The following is a 20,068-nucleotide window of genomic DNA, read 5'->3' as shown; positions in this document are numbered from 1 at the left end:
CTCCCCCTGGGCAGCTTATAAGGGCTTATAAGGGTGAGCTCTTTTCTGTGCTGGGAGGTGGGGAGTCCCATGGCTGTGAGTCACGAGAAGGTCACCTTGAACATGCTTATCCAGGTGTGCCCTTTGGTCCAGCAGCATTAGCATCACCTAGGAGCTTGTGAGAAATGTACGCTCAGCCCTCATCCCAGACCTCCTAATCAGGGACTCTGGGGGTGGTGTCTAGCAATCTGTGCTCTAACAAACCTTCTCAACGATTCTGATGTGAGCTAGAAAGTTGAGACTCACTCTGTAGGTCTGGGACAGGGCCTGAGAATTTGCGTTTCTGACAACCTCCTAGGTGATGCTGATCGGGGGACTTCACTTTGAGAACCACTGGTTTTGAGAACCCCAAGAGGCCTTGGGAGATTTTCACACCGTTTCCTGGCTAAAGCCTCATAGCCAGTATTGGGACCTGGAACTGAGACAGAGTGATCAGAAGAAAGTGAGAAGGAAGCTTCTGCATCTTAAACCTAAACATGACCTCCATCAAGCCCTGACCATAACAGGTTCGGCTAAAGGTTGAATCAGTCAGCTGCTGAACTTGTCTCCTCAATGCCAATCATGAGAAACAGTTTCTTTTCTTTTTAAAAAAATAATTTATTAAATGTTCATGTTTGCTTGATGAAGTACTAGACATAGCCTTTATGGATCTGGGAACTGCCATAGAAAATAGACTAGCATAAGTGGGCTTGCTCAGTCGTGTCTGACTCTGCAACCCCATGGACTGTAGCCCACCAGGCTCCTTTGTCCATGGGATTTCTCAGGCAAGAATACTGGAGCGCGTTGCCGTTTCCTATTCCAGGGGATATTCCTGACCCAGGGAGCAAACCCTCGCCTGTTGAGTCTCCTGCATTGGCAGGAAGATTCTTTACCAAATGGCACCACCTGGGAAGCCTGAAATAGTTTCATTTTTTCTTTTGGCCTCTCTGCCATGTATGCAGGATCTTAGTTTTCCAACCAGGAATTGAACCTGTGCCCCCTGCAGTGGAAGCATGGAGTCTTAACCACTGCACTGCCAGGGAAGTCCCAAGAAACAGTTTCTATCATTTATGGTGTCCCTCCTACACCATATTCTTCCTTGGTAGCTCAGATGGTAAAGAATCTGCTTGCAATGCAAGAGACCCAGGTTCGATCCCTGGAGAAGATCTCCTGGAGAAAGAAATGGCAATCTACTCCAGTATTCTTGCCTCCCGTGGACAGAAGAGCCTGGTGGGCTACAGTCCATGGGGTTGCAAAGAACTGGACACAACTTAGCTACTAAACAATAACAGCAACAAGGGAACAGTAACTGGGATAATCTAGCATGGCTTTCTTTTTTTTTCTTTTTGGTTTGGAAAATTTTCAGTCCTGTTTGTTTTTATTTTTCCAGATTATGTTTTTAATTTTCTTGAGTTCTGGGTTCAGTGATGAGCTTTTCCTCTTATATGAGTCACCTTTTATTTCTCATGTTACCTAGCCTCAGTTTTCCAAAATAAAAAGTAAAATATTTCCTCATAGGCTATAAATAACAAACAGATCCAGTACCTGTCACTTAGAAAATATGTGATAAGTGTTAGTGTCCGTACTTCTGGTCTTACTTGCATGCATATGGGCTGCTACGGCTGCTAAGTTGCTTCAGTCGTGTCCGACTCTGTGCGACCCCATAGACGGCAGCCCACCAGGCTCCGCCGTCCCTGGGATTTTCCAGGCAAGAGTACTGGAGTGGGGTGCCCACTAAGTCATTTCATTTGTGTCTGACTCTGTGGACTGTAGCCCACAGACTTCTCTGTCCATGGGATTCTCCAGGCAAGAATGCTGGGGAATGCTGGGGATCTTCCCAACCCAGGCATCAAACCCGAGTCTCTTATGTCTCCGGGACTGGCAAGCAGGTTCTTTACCACTTCCCAGTGCCACCTGGGAAGTCCTTGGTCTTAGTTACTCCCCAGATAAGTGAGTGAGAACTGCCCCACTTTTTTGAAATTAGGGTGGAGATAAATCCTCTAAGAAGCTTGGAAAAGTCTAGGAAATGTGGGAAAACAGATCAGGGCCTCCCAGGGATGGAGCTGCAGGTCAGAACCCAAGGCTAGATATGACATGTTGCTGACTGAAGCTGGGTTCAAGGTGAGGATTATAGAATCTAGAGGAATGAATAGTTTGCCTGAGGATGGAGATGAGAAATGAAGAGTGATCTGGGCCCTCAGACAGGCAGCATCAAGGACCCAGCCAGCACCATGTGTGCTGGATGGGCTCCTCCTATGGGCATGAGTGTCTTAGGTGGGCTGGGAAAGCCCAGACTCTTGGGGCTCCAGGCAAAGGGCTTCTCCATAGGCTTGCCTGGCTGCCTTTAGTTCTTTAGAGGAAATACTGACTTCCAGGACCTTGGAAGTGCGCCACTGCCCCTTGGCAAGGGCAGAGTAGGTGCAAGACAGGTAAGACCAAGGCTGTATGTTGCTGGAATCTGGAGAGGAGCTGGATCTTCAAGTATGACCTTAATCCGGCCATAGGTGAAGTACGATTGTCTTGGCACTGTGACCATAACATCTGGACTGAAGCTCAAAGGAAAGAAAGGTTCTTAATTCCTCCCACCTACCCGCTGTCCGATATCTCTGAGCTGGAGGGTAGAAGCTGCCTAGCGGTGGGGTGTTTCAGTGAGCTCATTTTCTGCTCTGGATTGATAGGGTCATTAGTGGCAATGCCCAGGGGAGTGAGAGGTCTAGAGGGGTAGGGAGGCTCACACATGTCTGGTAAAAGCTGTACTGGAGGGGTTTCCTGCTTTGGGGTGGAGGCTGGGCCCCTTCCTGCTGTAGAATCTCTTCATAGATGCCCCCCTCCCGTGATGGTTGGGAAAGAGATAAGGTGTAGTTTTGCCTAGCCGCTGAGGGCTCTGGGGAGTGGGGGCTGTGGGGGAGCAGTTATCTGAAACCACAAACCCCAAGAGCAAGCAGAGAGCTGATGTCAGCTTTATCAGGGAGTGCCAGAAACACACTAAAAGCCAGGACTCCTGGTGAAGAAAACCAGGAGAGTGCACGCCCTAGAAAATGGCTGGGATACACGCTGTCAACAGAGCCTGACCACCTGCCCTTGACTTTTACATGAGGCAGGAAGTGTGGGAGGGCTGGCTGGGTTTTAAGGGCTCGGGTGGTGGCTGCCATGGTTGTTGATTCTGACTTTTCTTTTGGGGTTCCTAGAGCTAGATCTAAAAGCAATGCCAGTGTTTCAGAAATGCCTTACACACAGATAGTGGCATTTGAATAGTGACTTTCAAACACCAGTTCTTAGAGAATAACTTTTATGTAGGTGTTTACATTACAAAAATCACTGTCAATTTCAATAAGATAATTTTGCAGTCAGTTGCATTTCTGTTTACAGTGACAGTGAAAAACAATGGTGACAACTGATTTATGTTTAATATTTGGGAAATGAAAGAGAACTATGAAAAGAAAGATTTTAATTCTCAGTAAGAAAAATAGAATAAGACTTGAATAAATGAAGAGATTTTTTTGTCCTAGAATCAGAAGATTTAAAATAGTAAGATGACATAATATATAATCTAATGTATGGAGTTAACACAAATTAGTTTCCATATGATATTTTGTGGAAATTGACAAAACAATAATACAATTTCTATAGAGAATATAATAGTTAAGCACATTAAGGAAATTTTTGAAAAGAAATGAACCAATAATAGGCTAGATTATTCTGTTAATATTTAAAATGTGGTACAAAGGACATTTATATTGTATGGTATCAGATGCAAAGCAGAATAGTAGATTGATAAAAACATAATAAGGATTCCCTGCATTCTAAATTTACTAAAAAGTTAACAAACAATAGTTCTGGACAACAAAATAGTAAGAAAGAAATCCTATTCAATAGACATTACTGAGAAAAGATATAAAGCACTTCTGTCCTCCTCTGATGCTGGTTTCAAAATAAGCTCCAGATATTTTAAAGTTGAAAATATCTTTTTTAAAAGTGAAACAAAATGATATATTATAGTTACCCAGCTGTGGTGGAGGAATTAATTTCTCAAGTATTAAACAATGGCTAAATTACAAGTGGTGAATTGGAAGGATCTGATTGCATAAAAATTGAGCAATAGAAAGCTTAATAAGTTCTTGATAAAAAGGGAAAAGTGCAAAACTATTTGAAATAAACAAGGCTGGTAAAGATTAGTATTAAAATATAAAGAACAATTATAAATTATAGATAAACAGTTAAAAGATATGAACAAATAGTATAAGAGGAACTATGAGCATCAAACCTACATTTGGAATATTTCAGTCTTGCTAATAAAGTGCAAATTAAAAGCATGAATCTATTTCTTAGTTAAGTAGCAAAAGTGATAAAACTCTATATTAATGTGTTTGGAGGGAAAGAGACACACTCTCTAGGTTTACTAATATGTTTTCTTCAGAGCAGGAGATCAAAATGAAACACAAACCACATAGGCAATACTCTCAAATAAATCTCAAGAAAATAATGTGAAAGAGGAAAGGTTTATAAAGGTGGTATAGTGAATATCTGGCCATTACCTAACCACCTGACAATTTGATAATGGTTGTACAAACTGGAAAATATTAAGATCCCATCACATTAGCAACTATTAAAACCATAAATCTGAGGATGGTGATGATATTATAGGGAATGTACGTATATAAGTTAAAAAGTAGAAGACATTCGTTAGGTGAACATTGGTAATTGTCAAGTTATGTTTGTCTGATGAAAACATCAGTGCCCATCAGTGTCAGTGTCTCAATGCTTGATCTAATAAGTCAGTGCTTGTGGGACGTCAGTGTGATTATAATTTGGGGGTCTTGTTGAAAGGCAGATTTTGATTCACTTGACCTGGGGTGGGGCCTGGGATATTCTAAATCTGTGATAATGGTAAAGCTACTCCTCCAACATTTTTAAGAGCAAATGTTTAAATCTCTGCCATGCAGTCTTGTGACCACTAGTCATATGAGGCTATTCAAATTTAGATTAATTGAAATAAAATGGAAAATTTAGTTTCCTAAGTCTTACTACCTATATTTCAAGGGTGCCTTAGTCATGCATGGCTTACATCTCAGAAAGCTCGGATTATAGAACAAGTCCATCATCACAGAAAGTTCTGTCAGACCTGAATTATCAGTCTTAAAGTGAAGGGGATTTTTATCACTTTTTTGGTAAAGTTGTTTGAATGTGATATAAGCTTGTTCCATTCGTTTGTAGTCAGAAATCACAAAGGTATACATTCATAGAAGTGATAAAGCAAGGGACAGTTTCGTCTAGTCTAGTTTGATCAATGAAATTCTTTTATCCCATTGATTTTATTGTCATTCCATAAATGTGTTGTCCTAATTATTATTTGCCTCTCAATGGGCAGTCATTTCCACTAAATTGGTTTCAGTTCCTTTGCTACTTTTTCCTCATCTTACGTAATTAACATATACTAGAGGAGACGTTTAAAGAAGGATTGCGATAAATTAAAGCATAACGTGTGTGTTGTTAATCAGCTATACCCCAATACAAAATAAAAAGTTAAAAAAAAAGAATACATGTGTATAACTTATGAAGAGATCCTCATATTCTCTTTTCCTATCTATGTGTTTCATCAATTTATATTTTTAAAGTGTATTCTTGAAGCTGGACCAACCTTGTGTTAGTTACCCAAGGATGTGAGCATTGATTTTCATTTGAAAGGTTTCCTGGATGATTGCTTTTTCTTTATTTTCTGTGAAGTGGAAATGCTGACTATTGTTATTTTCTTCCAGGAATTTATGCAAATATTCTCACGAGGTTCTCTCAGAAGATAACTTCAGGGTCCTGACAAACCATGGGCTATCTGGACTGAACCAAGAGGAATTAGCTGTGCTCCTTCTCCAAAGTGACCCTTTTTTTATGCCCGAGGTAAGTTCTGATTCCTCAGTTTGAAAAGCAAGGAGAATGCCCTTGGCAGTGTGGTGTCCTGTGTGTGTTGGAATGGGGGCAGAGAAAACCTGGCACCAGGGCTCTGTAGGTGGCAGTCAGCAGGTGGTTGCTGCTAAGCGACCTGGAGATGCCAACACTTTCCTTCTTATTTGAAGTTTAATAAGTATTTGAGTCTGGAATGCCTCCTCCCCTGGGCTGCTAGGGAACCCTGTGTGAGCAAGTGTGATCTGAAGAACTAGCAATAAGACTAATTGATGCCTTACATCCGAGTGACTTCCTGGAAGAGGTGGGCTTTGAAGCAAGATTTTGGAAGGTGACAGGGTACATTGCTTGAGGCTAAGTTGTAGCAAAGAGATCTCAAAATGTAGTGATTCAAGTAAAATATTACTTTGTTTCTCCATCTCTCAGTAGTCTAGATCTGAGGTCACTAAACTGTACTCCATGGACCACATCCCACCTGCCGCCTGTTTTCGTAGTTTAATTGGAACACAGCCACACTCATTCATTTATATATTGTCTATGACCGCTTTCTCATACAAGAGTGAGATGAGTATTTGCAACAGAGATTGATGGCCTGCCAAGCCTAAAATATTTACTATTCGATCATTTATGCTAATAGTTTGCTGACCTTTGGTCTTGCCTAGAGGTAGGCAGGCAGGTAGTCTGATGGTTAGGCAGCTGAATTCCATGATGTCATGTAGGGACTCAGCAGTAGGTCAGCCTTGTTATCTTATATATAATAGATCTGTTTTATTACTGGACCAGTAGATATCTCTTTTAACATATGGCTTCCTCCTCATGGTACAAGGAGGCTCTTCTCAGTGTCATCATTTTTCTAGCCAACTGGAACGCAGAGAAGGAGTAAGTAAAAGACAAGCTGCTTCCTTTTTAAAAAGATGTGAAAAAAAAAAAAGATGTGACTTGGATATTATATCTCATTTATTGTATGCTCTATCTCATTTGCCAGAACTTATCACATGACTGCACTTGGGGAGAAGGCAGGCTGGCAAATGTAGTTTTCTGGCTGGATAGCTATATATCCAGCTAAAACTTGGAAGCTTCTATTATTAGAAGAAGGATAACAATAATCTCAGATAATTAACAGTCTCATCCACCTAGGACTATTGACTTGAAAATCAGATGATTCTGCTTAAAGAATGGTATCTGAGAATGATCTAAGAAAAATCCTTGTGTACAGAAGTTAGCCTCACATTGGAAGAGAGGCCCAGAAACGTAATGGAAGCCTCAGGTTGAGAGGGTGGAAGGGACTGAGATAAGATAACAAGGTTGAAATTCGGTCGTGCTTTTATGTATGACAAGATAGCTATTAGGGACATCTGGAAGGTTAAACATCTTTTGACTCTAAGCTCAGTGTGTTTCCCTGAGGACTTAGGAAAACTTAGGACATGTGGGGTGATTTTGCGTTGATTACTGAGCTTAGGCAAGATAGGAATGCAAGATACTCTGTAAAAATGTCTTCAGAGAGGAAGGGTGGAGGAGAAATATTTAACTATATGTAACTCACTTCCCCAGGCATTCTTTCATTTATGTACGTGAGTTTCTCTCTCTCTCTTTCTGTTTCCAGGAACCCAAGGTTCAGAGGTCTTAGGATCTCTATAGCCCCTGGCCTGTGTGCCAGCCAGCGCAGTCCTTCCTGGCTACCAGTATGGGGAAAATGCCTTACACCCTAACTTGTTAAAGGTCACGTTGACTAACAGAGGCACCCTCTCCTTTCCCTTTCATGTGGAAGAATGATGACAGTTGAACGCTTATCATGACTCTCGAGAGTCATGGGGTTGCCCGGGGTCCAACTTAGTGTTAAACTTGCAGGGTTGGAAACGTCACTCACCAGGTCAGCTCTCTGCTTCTGTTCTCCAGAATCACCAAGGACTTGCTATATCACGTCCCTGGAGAATAAGGACTGGTGGCTCTTCCTTTCCCTAGGAAAGAACCCTCCTGGATGGTGCTGTTGCTGACTTAGCCCAGAAAAAGCCCATCGACAAAAGTGCTGGGAGGCTTCTCGTAGGAGGACGCTGACGTTAATCACACAGAGTCTTAAGTGTCACCTGAGGCTCCCTTACAGTGTCCGTGGATTTTAAGAATTCGGTACCATGCTTAGAGGGTAGGGTGGAACGGTTTGTGCTTGAAGTTTATTTTTAGCCGATAACTTAATTGCCTCTTGCCACGTGTTGGGGTAGGATCACAGACTAGCAGACTGCACTGTTTCCTGGGACCAGAGGTCTGAGAAGCTGGTTCCTGTGATGGGGAATCAACTAGAGCATCGATGACCTAAGTCTCTATTTGACTATTCTGGGCAAGAGTTGTCTCTAAAGGAGCGTTTTAACTTGGGGGAGTAGGGCGGAGTATTTTCAAGGTTTTAGAAGGGAGGGGAGTGGTTAGCCAGAGTTCAGCTAGTTCCAGGGATAGTTGATCAAGGATGGTTCCTCCACGTCTCTAAGTTCTGTCTTTGCCACCAACTATGTATGTCATCTTGGACAAGGCATTTCATCCTTCAGGGTCTCACTTTACTTACTGTTTGCTTTGCACTCATTCAGCTAACACTCAGGAGTGCAAAGGTAGCACTGAGTTAAATCCTGAAGCCAGTGGTGGACAAGGCACACGCCTGCCCTCAAATACCGAACACGTTCACACTTTTCCACTTTGCTTAACCTGTGAGAACATAAAAGCATAAACCTGAACTTCCTGGTAAATAAACATGGATAATTGAAGTGCATTTATTAAAAGGGAGAAATGGGTCTCATTTGTTCTGGCAGGAGCAGCCTTTCTTAAACATCAGAATAGTACTAGGAATGTTAATCAAAGTATCATTTGTGAAGTTGCTAATAATCCTTGTTTTACTTGAGCCTCGAGAATTCTGGCTCTCAAGCTTTAGTGTGGGTCAGAATCACCAGGAGTGTTTGTCAAACCCAGATTGCTGGGCTCCTCCTCTGGCCAGTCTGACTGTAGATACGGGGAAGGGCCCAAGGGTTTGTATTTCTAGTTAGTTTTCGGTTGGAGCTGATGCTGTTGGTTCAGGGACCACACTTTGAGAACTGTTGGCCAAGAGTCTCGATTCTGGCTCATAGACTCTATTACAATGATATGTATTTGCATCAGGTTTAGAAGTTGTTTGTATGGCTCAATCATGGTTGAATCCATGTCTTTCCCACCTGGATACACCACAGTGGCCCATGTTGATCTGGTTTGCTCAGAGTCTGTTGAAACAACTTACAAATGCGTTTGTGTTTAAGCCTCTTTGTGTAATGATTCAAACATTTGCATCACATTTTGTATTGTGCTCAAGACATTACGTATTTTATTATTTAACCTGCTCCACAACATGGTTAGGTGAGGGGAGCAAATATTTTTGTCTTTTACAGCAAGGGCAAGAGGCTGGGAGTAAGTAAGTAACTCAGATGTGAAGTCACGTATAGCTGCTTCCAGCTGCAGACTTCAACCAACATCCTCTAGTCCTGTATCACAGGGTCTGGCCTCACTGACGATACTTCTCCTGCTTCCCTTTCAGTAAGAATTACATCTCTGTAGAGCTAGATATGTAGATATACCTATTTACATATAAAAATGATCAGCTATCACTTGGTCTTTTGAGAAACTGCCACATTCTGCCTAGCTCCCAGCAGCTGAAGACAAGACCTCACATCCTTTTTTTTCTTCCTTTTGACTGTACTACGTGGCACACAGTGCCCCCTGCAGTGTTCTTCTAATTGAGGATGGTCTTTTAATTGAAGATGTGTTGATATCCAAAGGTGGGCCTTCCTCTTTGGGATTCCTTTATATGTAGGGCTCCCTTTGATTCCTGTTTTGTTCTATCTATACCTGGCCGTCTTATATTGATTCTTCCAAAAGAGGTTAATAAAAGTCAAGTTTCTTTAAGTTAGTTTGTAGACCTCTTCTATCCTAAATAAGTCACTGATTGAATATAACTCAATAGAGATTATAGAGTTATGCACATACATTTTTTTCCTTAGATATGTCTCTGCTTCTGCTCACGTGCTCAGTCGTGTCTTGACTCTTTGCGACCCCATGGACTGTAGCCCACCAGGCTCCTCTGCCCATGGGATTCCCAGACAAGAATACTAGAGAGGGTTGCCATTTCTTTCTCCAAGGGATCTTCCTGATACAAGGATTGAACCTGTGTCTCCTGCAGCTCCTGCATTACAGGCAGATTTTTTTACCTGCTGGGTCATCAGGGAAGTTTATATCTGTGCTTCTGTTTTTTTCTTTTTCTTCCAGGAAATAAGAAAATATGAATTTTTTTCTTACCAGGAAGTAAAAAAAAAAGAATTTTTATTTTTTATTTATTTAATCAATATTTGTTGGAGTATATAGTTGATTTACAATGTTGTGTTAGTTGCAGGTGTACAGCAGAGTGAATCAGTTATACCTATACATAGATCCAGCCCATCCATCCTAAAGGAAATCAGTCCTGAATATTCATTGGAAGGGCTGATGTTGAAGCTGAAACTTTAATATTTTGGCCACCTGATGGGAAGAACTGACTCATTTGAAAAGACCCTCATGCTGGGAAAGATTGAAGGTGGGAGGAGAAGGGGACGACAGAGGATGAGATGGTTGGATGGCATCACTGACTCAATGGACATGAGTTTGAGTAAACTCTGGGAGTTGGTGATGGACAAGGAGGCCTGGCGTGCTGCAGTCCATGGGGTCGCAAAGAGTTGGACACAACTGAGCAACTGAACTGAACTGAACTGATACATAGATCCACTCTTTTTTAGATTCTATTCCCATATAGATCATTATATTTATACGAACTTTCCTTAATGTGTGGCATATAGAGAAACATGTTTTCTTTCTGGCGCTTGTTTCTTTCTTCTGTAGATATGCAAGAATTATAAGGGCGAGGGTGGAAGACAGATTTGTAACCAGCAGCCCCCGTGTGAAAGACTCCACATCTGTGAACATTTTACCCGAGGGAATTGTGGTTATGCCAACTGCTTCCGGTCCCATAACCTGATGGACAGAAGGGTGCTGGCCGTCATGAGGGAGCACGGGCTGAGCTCAAGCGTAGTACAGAACATCCAGGACATCTGCAATAGCAGACACCGCCAGAAGAAGCCCTCAGCATGGAAAGGTAAGCGTGGTGGCCTTCTTAACAGGATAAACGGAAATAAACAGAAATCACAAGGAGAGGAAATCTCTACTTATACTCACCCTACCTCATTGTGTAAAACTATTTTGCCTTTCAGACCTTGTCGATATGCATACACAATTTTTACATAATTATGATCATAGTATATGTGTGATTTTGCAATTTGATTTCATGCTCTTCCATGCATCCACACCACACAGACACACTTCACACTCGGGCACGTTGCCAACATATATGCACCTCTCACTAACGGACATGTGCCACACACCATATGTGCAAACCTCACGTACACACACATAAACCCCTCACATGTCCACCATGTATGCATATCACACACACACATGCACACACTTCATATAAACATATGTGAACCCCACATATAAACATCACATACAAGCACACCACACTTTTTGAACACACGAACACACTTGCTCACTCCCTCGCTTCTCTCTGCTTCCCAGGGCTGTGACTTAACATGTTTCTAGAAAGAGGTCAATTTTTTTTTTTTTTTAAATTTTGGATATCGCTGACTTAAGCTTGGGCATTTGGGGGCCAGATGAACAACTCTGGATAATTCCAAGCTTCAATGAAATCAGACCTTTCCTTATTTTCTTTTTTTGTTGTTGTTTTAAGTGTTGTGACTTCTTAGCTTAGGTACACCTGTGTCACAATATGGGTGAACTCTTAGTGATTTGGGGGCACTCATCTCTGATGAGCACTAGTCTGTCTCTCCATTCACCCTAGCGGTAAATGTGGACTTGAACTTGAGGACTGTGGACAGCCCCACCTAAGACAGTGGGCATTGAGGAGCTACATCTAAGTCCCATGAGAGAAGCCGAGAAGAGCCAGGGTTGGCTCAACCTTTATCCTAGGCCAAAGGTGGTGTTTTCTGCTGGGCTGGCAGAAAGTGGGGATTCTTCCATTGTCATAACCACCTTGTCAAGATTTTCACACAAATTAATTTTTTTAAACTTCTTATTGGATTTTGGAGAATAGTCAGTTAACAATGTTGAGATGGTTGCAGGTTCACAGCAGAGGGACTCAGCCTTATATATACATGTATCCATTCTCCCCCAAACTCCCCTCCCATCCAGGCTGCCATAAGCATTGAGCAGAGCTCCCTGTGCTACACAGTAGGTCCTTGTTGGTTATCCACTTTAAATATAGCAGTGTGTATATGTTGATCCCAAATTCCCTAACCATCCCTTCCCTCCATCCTTCCCCCGCTGGTAATCATAAGTTCCTTCTCTAAGTCTACGAGTCCTTTTCTGTTTTGTGAATAAATTCATTTGTATCATTTCTTTTAAGATTACCCATATAAGGCATGTCATAGGATATGTCTCATCTATTTGACTCACTTCACTCTAGTATGAAGTAGTATGACCCTCTAGGTTGTCATACAACCTACAACAAGCAACATACATACTGTGTTGCTGCAAATGGCATTATTCCATTCTTTTTTAATGGCTGAGTAGTATTCCATTGTATATATGTACCGCATGTTCTTATTCATTCCTCTGTCAATGGACATTTAGGTTGCCTCCATGTCGTGGCTGGGCTTCCCTGGTAGCTCAGCAGGTAAAGAATCTGCCTGCAATGCAGGAGACACTGGTCTGATTTCTGGGTGGAGACGATCCCCTGGAGGAGGAAGTGGCAACCCACTCCAGTATCCTTGCCTGGAGAATCCCCACGGAGAGCAGCCTGGTGGGCTACCGTTCATGGGGTTGCAAAGTGTCAGACACAACCGAGCGACTAAGCACAGCACAGCTCAGGTCTTGGCTGTTGCGAGCCGTGGCGGTGTTTGACTCTACAGGATTGCCGAGTAACGGTGCCTGGTTAATTCACTGCTTCTCCAGTGTGAAGGTTTAGGGCTCCGAGGTGGAAAGAGTGAGATCCCTAAAAGTGGTCTTGGGGAATTCCTGAAAAGACTTTTAGACCTCCAAATATACTTACCCAAGAAAACATATGAACTTCTTTTGCCCGCTGACGAAGTCCCTCCTTTTCTTCTCTCCTGCTGATACTGTTTCTGCTTTACCCCACTCTCACTTCACTCGGCCCCTCTGAGGCCGAACGGGAGGCGGGTACAGAGTTAGTGATGTTAAAGTTACCTTTTGTGCTTTGATTTTTCTTTCCCAGCTCCTCCTCCCCATCGTAGAGACCTGGCATTCAGAGGGAGGAGTAAGAGCAGAGACCGGGGCAGCGAGGAATTTCTTCCAGCAGCTTCAGCTTCTGCCCAGAGGTCCTGCTCACCCAGCCCAGAGCCTCCCGGCCACCGCGGCTCTGTCGCAAGTGACGGGCCTGTCGAGGATCTTGCCCGCCAATTCTCGCATCTGGGAAGTCAGGAGTGCCCCCCGCCTGCCTCCAACCCATCTGCAGCTGTCGTTCTTGGAGGAACCCCTCAAGGAGGAGGAAACCAGAGGCTTGCAGAGAACGGCAGTGCAAAGGATCTTTTCTATGGGAATCATAGCCATGCTCCCCTCACTTTTGATTTGAAACCAGCCTTCAACTGGAAGGGCCCTGCATCCTGGCAGAATGACCAGGACACCGGTAAAAAGAGTTGGCTTCCCTCCAGTCCAGTCTTCTCCTCTTCTCCTGGTTCTCCACAAACACCTGAAACCAGAAAGACCACTGCTGTCCTTTCCTCTGACCATGTGAATGCGGAGCGCAGGAGTGGGAATCAAGATGGCCAGCATTTCCCGCTTTTTGCTGATAAGGCTGATGGCATGGCTGTAGATACCACTTCCACGAGACGGGCAAATTACCAAACTCCAAGCAGTAGACAGAGAGAAAAATCGTTACCTAGGAATCCAGACACCGGAACACCTCGGAGTCATCTGCCCACCGCTGGCCAGATGACTGGGGATGGAGCCGCAGCCTTTGTTAACGGTAATCACACAGAAGAGACCTTCTGGGCTAGTCAGTCTGTCCACAGTGCCAGTAGATGGATGGATAAAGTGATGGATAAAACTACCGATATAGGTAAAACTGGTGCCACTGGGCTTGGCTTCATGGCAGCAGTCAAAGGGAAGAAAGATGTGTTATGCTCTGGAATTCAGGGGTTAACAAGCAGGTCCTGCCCACATGTGGGGAGCCCTCTGCCCCCGTACAAGGCACCACTTGCTCTCCCCAAGGTCCCTTCTTTTTCTTTTCTATAAACATAATATTTTATACAAGGATGTTATAATATTATTAATTGATATTAACGTAAGTAAAGACACTGCAGTTACACAAAGAAATGTACAATGAACTTTTCATTTATATTCTTTAACGTTTTTCTATACCTAGTTTGTTTATAGCTAAGATGATACTGCATAAGCAATTTTTTATGTTACATACATTTTTTTTTACTGATTTATAATTTAGCACGTTTCACCTTGGCACAATGATTCATAAACATCATTTTTACCAAGGTCCCTTCTTTTACACCTTCCTTAAGCAACAGAGCTGCAGCCTAGGGGACCCATGGTCAGAATGCAGCTCAAATCCCAGTTACCCACGCCAGTGAGATGACAAGGCGGGCTCCAGGCTGGGTTCTGTGTGATCACTGAGGGACAAAGAGGGGCCCCATGTCTCGTGTTTGAGCAGAGTGGCCATGGCTGGTGGTTTCTCTTTGGATGTTCCTTAGCAGTACTAAAGGGCAAAGGGTTTTGGTTAAGGAGTGGTACTGATGAGGACATAGGAAGACAGGGGGACCAACCCTAGAACTGTGTAGAGTAAGTTGCTCCATTTACTGAGAACAGGAGCAGTTCAGCCATGGTTTAAGAAAGCAGCATGACACTAAGTAACCCTGACTTTCATGTTGGTTTTCATGACTGGGCTCTCATGAGCAGCACATGAATCTTAAGAATTTTCTTGAACTTGGCCCCCATTTCAGATGCTCTTTCCCACTGTTAGACCAAGTATCTTGTTTTTTTGGTTTAAATGTTATAATTCGCTTACATGCATCCTCTTCTGTTTTGTAGATTCTGTACCTAATGTTGCCAGTACCATATCTTCCACGATGAATGAACACAGCTCAAACGAAATTTGTCTTGACCATCTGTATAAGAGTTGTCAACTTAGTGAGTAACTACCTTAAGGACTTTCTAGAAGCAGAAACATTATTAATAGTAGCCTGGCTAGCATTTATTGAGTGTTTGCTATGTGTGGAGTGCAGTGCTGAGAATCCTACATGCATCTTCTTTAACCTTCAAGTCAACTTTAGGTTCTGTTGTTAATTCATTTTACAGATACACAAATAGAACTTGGGTGTTCATCCCAAACCGCTTCACCACTGTGTTATATTATACTTTCTCCTTTTACAATTCAGGTTTAGTTGAACTCTTACACTTAATCAGGGACCCCTCGTCTTACATACTAAAACCAAACAGAAGTAACAGTTGTTTTTTAGTCACTAAGATGCGTCCAACTCTTTGTGACCCCAGAGACTGCAGCAGCCAGGCTTCCGGCATCTGTTTACTGCTCCCTCTCACCGAGCCTCCTGTAGAACTGTTTCCCACGGGACTGCTTGGGACACAGCACTTCCCTGTCACTCTTGAGCCACACTGTTCCTTTCATGTCTCTGCCCCAGGCCTTCTCAGCATGTCTGATTCATTTGTTTGATCACTTAGTGGTCTTAGAGTCATTCGCCTTGTGTCTGAGGAGGAGATTCTGCCCTGTGTTCTCTTAATCAAAAATCTTTAACTTCAACAAAATTTATTTTTAACTAAGATAAAACACATCACATAGATTTTACCATCTTAACCTTTTTAAGTGTACTGCTCAGTACTGTTGCTGTGCAACCAATCTCCAGAACTCTTTTCATCCTTTTAAACTGAAGCTCTACCTCAGTTCAGTCGCTCAGTCGTGTCCTACCCTCTGTGAACCTGTGGACTGCAGCATGCCAGGCTTCCTTGTACCTCACCAACTCCCAGAGCTACTTAAACTCATGTCCATTGCGTCGGTGATGCCATTCCACTGTCTCATCCTCTGTTGTCCCCTTCTCCTCCCGCCTTCAATCTTTCCCAGCATCAGTTCAGTTCGTTTCAGTTCAGTCGCTCAGTCGTGTACGACTCTTTCTGACCCCATGAACCGCAGCACACCAAGCCTCCCTGTCCATCACCAACTCCCGGAACTTACTCAAACTCATGTCCATTGCGTCGGTGATGCCATCCAACCATCTCATCCTCTGTCATCCCCTTCTCCTCCCACCCTCAGTCTTTCCCAGCATCAGGGTCTTTTCCAGTGAGTTGGCTTTTGGCATCAGGTGGCCAAAGTTTTGGAGTTTCAGCTTCAACATCAGTCCTTCCAATGGATATTCAGGACTGGTCTCCTTTAAAACAACAACTCTGTACCTATTAAACAACAACTCCTCATTTCCCCCTTCTGGCAGGGAAGCCCCTGACAGTTGCCATTTTGATTTCTGTCTACGAATATGACTCTTCTATGTCCCTCATATGAGTGATCTCACACAATATTTGTCTTTTCTGACACTGGCTTATTTCACTTAGCACAGTGTCCTCAAGGTTCACCCATGTTATAGCCTTTGCGAGAATTTCCTCCCTTATGAAGGCTGAACACTATTCACTTGTATTCTATCCCATTTTGTTTATCCACTCATCCACTGATGGGCACTTGAGTTGCTTCTACCTTTTAGCCATTGTGTATAATGCTGCTGGGAACACAGGTGTACAAATATCACTTCTTGCTTTCAGTTCTTTTGGGTATATACCCAGGAGTGGAATTGCTGGATTATGTGGTAAATCTGTGTTTAAGTTTTTAAGAAACTGCCACACAGTTTTCTATAGCAGCTGTATCACTTTACATTTTTATCAGCAATGCGCAAGGGCTCCAATTTCTCCATATCCTTGCCAACATTTGTAAATTTGTTCTTGTTTGCTTATTTATATCAGCCATTCTAATGGGTGTGAGGAAGGTTATATTTTTCAATCAGTTAAATTCCTGGCAGTGACATTTCAAAATGATTTAAACAATGCAAACTGTGAAAAATAGAACTGTTTTCTGTTCTCCTGTATTATGAGCTTCTAACATTAATTCATTATTCAGCAAGCAGTCATTGAAAGGGCATCCTTTGCATGCCTACTCCTCTGCCAGTGAAGCAAGGAGACATAAGCTAAACAATGACGCAGGCCTTTCTTCAGTAAGTTTGTCATTAAGTGAAAGTAGCTCAGTCGTGTCTGACTCTTTGCAACCATGGACTATACAGTCCATGGAATTCTCCAGGCCACAGTACTGGAGTGGGCAGCCTTTCCCTTCTCCAGGGGGTCTTCCCAACCCAGGGATCGAACGCAGGTCTCCTGCACTGCGGGCGGATTCTTTCCCAGCTGAGCCACGAAGGAAGCCCAAGTTTGTCATTAGAGCTGGGCATCAAAACATCCACAGATTTGGGAATTCCCTGGCAGTCCAGTGGTTAGTCCCGTCTGTGCCCTCTCACTGCCAAGGGCTTGGGTTCGATCCCTGGTCAAAGAACCAAGATCCCACAAGCTGTGCAGTGTGGCCCAAAACAAACAGAACATCCACAAATTAGAGAACTAATAAAGCACAAAGTGTGTCTAGAGCACTGGTTGAGGGAACATAAAACACAAGTCAGGTCAGAAGAGCACAAGATCAGTGAGGGAATTCCGGAAGAGATGAATTCTAGGCCAGGGCTTCCTTGAAAACAGACAGGCAGTTGCCTCCAATAGAGAGCAGTTTGTCTCAATAAAAGCATATAGAGGGAGGTGCAGAAAGGATAATTGGAGAAGGAAATGGCAACCTACTCCAGTGTTCTTGCCTGGAGAATCCCAGGGACGGAGGAGCCTGGTAGGCTGCCATCTAGACTGAAGCAACTTAGCAGCAGCAGCAGCAGAAAGGATAATTGTAAATTTCTAATGACCTCAGATTTCCATGTGGGTAATATGGTTCTTTTTTTGAAGGTGAGAGGAGAAGGGGACAACAGAGGATGAGATGGTTGGGTGGTATCACCAACTCAATGGACTTGAGTTTGAGCAAGCTCTGGGAGTTGATGATGGACAGGGAAGCCTGGCGTGCTGCAGTCCATGGGTCGCAAAGACTTGGACACAACTGAGCGACTGAATTGAACTGAACATAGCTTTTGGGGGAGTGGAGAATTTTGTTTTCTGACGAGTCTATGTGGGTAGTAAATGAATGTGGAGAGAGGGGCTTGACACGATGCAGGTAGGGGCTGGCATGAGCACAGGTGTAGCTGGAAAATGTGCCTACAGGGCTGGTAGGGTGAGAAAGGCAGGCCTTCATGGGGAGAGTCAGCAGTGAACTTGGTCGAATTGCTTAGACCTCTTTTCTCTCTTTGTAGAGAGCTGCAACAAAGTTCATTTCCACCTGCCCTACCGGTGGCAGATGTTACTTGCAAACAGCTGGGTGGACCTTCCGTTCATGGAGGATATTGAGAAGGCCTTTTGTGACCCCAAAAACTGCAGGTAAGTTGGTGGCAGGTCTGGCTTGTGAAATCTACAACATCATCAAAGGAGAGCCTAGTGCTGTGCTAATGGGAAGAAGAAAAAACAGTTTTCCTTCAGAATCCCATTCAGGTTAACTCTTGAGATTAAAATGGCAAATGACTTCTGAGTTAATAAAGATAAAGGAATAAGTGGGGCAGGTTTGAAGTCACCCAGAGCCTGGCTAATACGAGGGACTCTGGGAATATTTGCTAACTCAGGTGAAATAAACAGGGACACAAATATTTGTTCAGTTAATATGTATCTGAACAACAAAAATGCATAGGTTGGTTTGCAAACCTATGAGCTCAGAAGAGCCTTTGGCTTAATCTCATTGTTTGAGAAAATGATTTGAGTCATTTCATATAGTTCTAAGGCAGAATTTTGTTACATACTTCAGCATTTTATACCTGCCTCTATATTTGCTATTTTCTCTATCCTGGAGATTTCTAAAAGGCTACTTTATATTTCTGTTTCTGTTAGGGCTGATATGGGTGATACTACCCATGGCCATATTTATAAGCTGCATCCTACTTTATAAGGAAATACTTTAGGAAGGAAAATAAGGACTTGTCACCCTGTTCAAATTTAGTGACTTTCTGGTGGAGGGTGTGTTGCTGCATTTTGCCACTAGAGGGTGGTGTCAGCTGTTTTGTTTCCCCCAGCAGGTAAATCTGAAGCAGGGTTTTTCGACCTTAACGCTATTGACTTTGGGGCCCAAATAATTCTTTGGTTTGCTGGAGTATTTTAGCATCATCCCTGGTGTCTACCCACCACATGCCAGTTGCGAGAAACAAAAATATCTTTTGACATTGTCAGTGTTTCCTGGGTCTGATATCACTCCTGGTTGAACATCGCTGATCTAGGAGGTATTTTGTAGAGCAGTAACTCTCAAACTTTTTGGTTTCCGGAGCCTTTGATACTCTTAAAATGTACTGAGGATCCCAGAGATTTCAGTTTATGTGGATTTATAGCTATGGATATTTACCATGTTAAAAATCACAACTGAGAAAAATTATTGATTCATTAAAAATAATGATAATAAACTCATTCGTGTTAACATAACATTTTTAGATAATTATATATAGTTACATGCATACATAAATGTATGTAAGTATAGCTATAAAAATAACTTTTCCAAAACCAAACCAAACCAAATTCACTGAATAGAATGACAATGTTTTATATTTTTGCAAATCTCTTTATTGTGAAATCAAACATTGTGTAGCCTTGAAAAACTCCACTGTGTACTTGTGAGGGTATGAAAGTGAAAAAGGTGGATAATGTCCTAATATTATTATGAAAGTAACTTTGACCTTGCTGACTCCTTGAAAAGATCTCGAACTACGCTTTGATAATGGAATTCTCTAGGCAAGGATACTGGAGTGGATAGCCATTCCCTTCGCCAGGGGATCTTCCTGACCCAGGGACTGAATCCCAGTCTCCTGCATTGAAAGCAGTTCTTTATAAGCCTTCGCCACCAGGGAAGCCCAACTATTTAAATAATGTGTAATAATTGAAAAAACTGACCTATTGTGAGTTTCAGAGTTTC

At 42.8% G+C, this 20,068-nt stretch overlaps 1 protein-coding gene across 1 annotated transcript in view; it reads left to right on the top strand.

Annotated features, from left to right (window-relative positions):
• The window catches only part of ZC3HAV1 (zinc finger CCCH-type containing, antiviral 1), a 50,885-nt gene that overhangs the window by 15,993 nt on the left and 14,824 nt on the right, over nt 1-20,068 (top strand). The window contains exons 2-6 of the mRNA XM_003586006.6: nt 5,775-5,910; nt 10,792-11,044; nt 13,199-13,948; nt 15,025-15,123; nt 18,375-18,498. Of these exons, the coding sequence (XP_003586054.1) occupies nt 5,775-5,910; nt 10,792-11,044; nt 13,199-13,948; nt 15,025-15,123; nt 18,375-18,498 (1,362 nt within the window). The remainder of the gene's footprint in view (nt 1-5,774; nt 5,911-10,791; nt 11,045-13,198; nt 13,949-15,024; nt 15,124-18,374; nt 18,499-20,068) is intronic.

The sequence above is a fragment of the Bos taurus genome, chromosome 4 (genome assembly GCF_002263795.3).
Source record: "Bos taurus isolate L1 Dominette 01449 registration number 42190680 breed Hereford chromosome 4, ARS-UCD2.0, whole genome shotgun sequence".
Classification (NCBI taxonomy): Eukaryota; Metazoa; Chordata; class Mammalia; order Artiodactyla; family Bovidae; genus Bos; species Bos taurus.
Note: the sequence above shows the minus strand (reverse complement) of the source record. Positions and strands in the feature narration are given on the sequence as shown.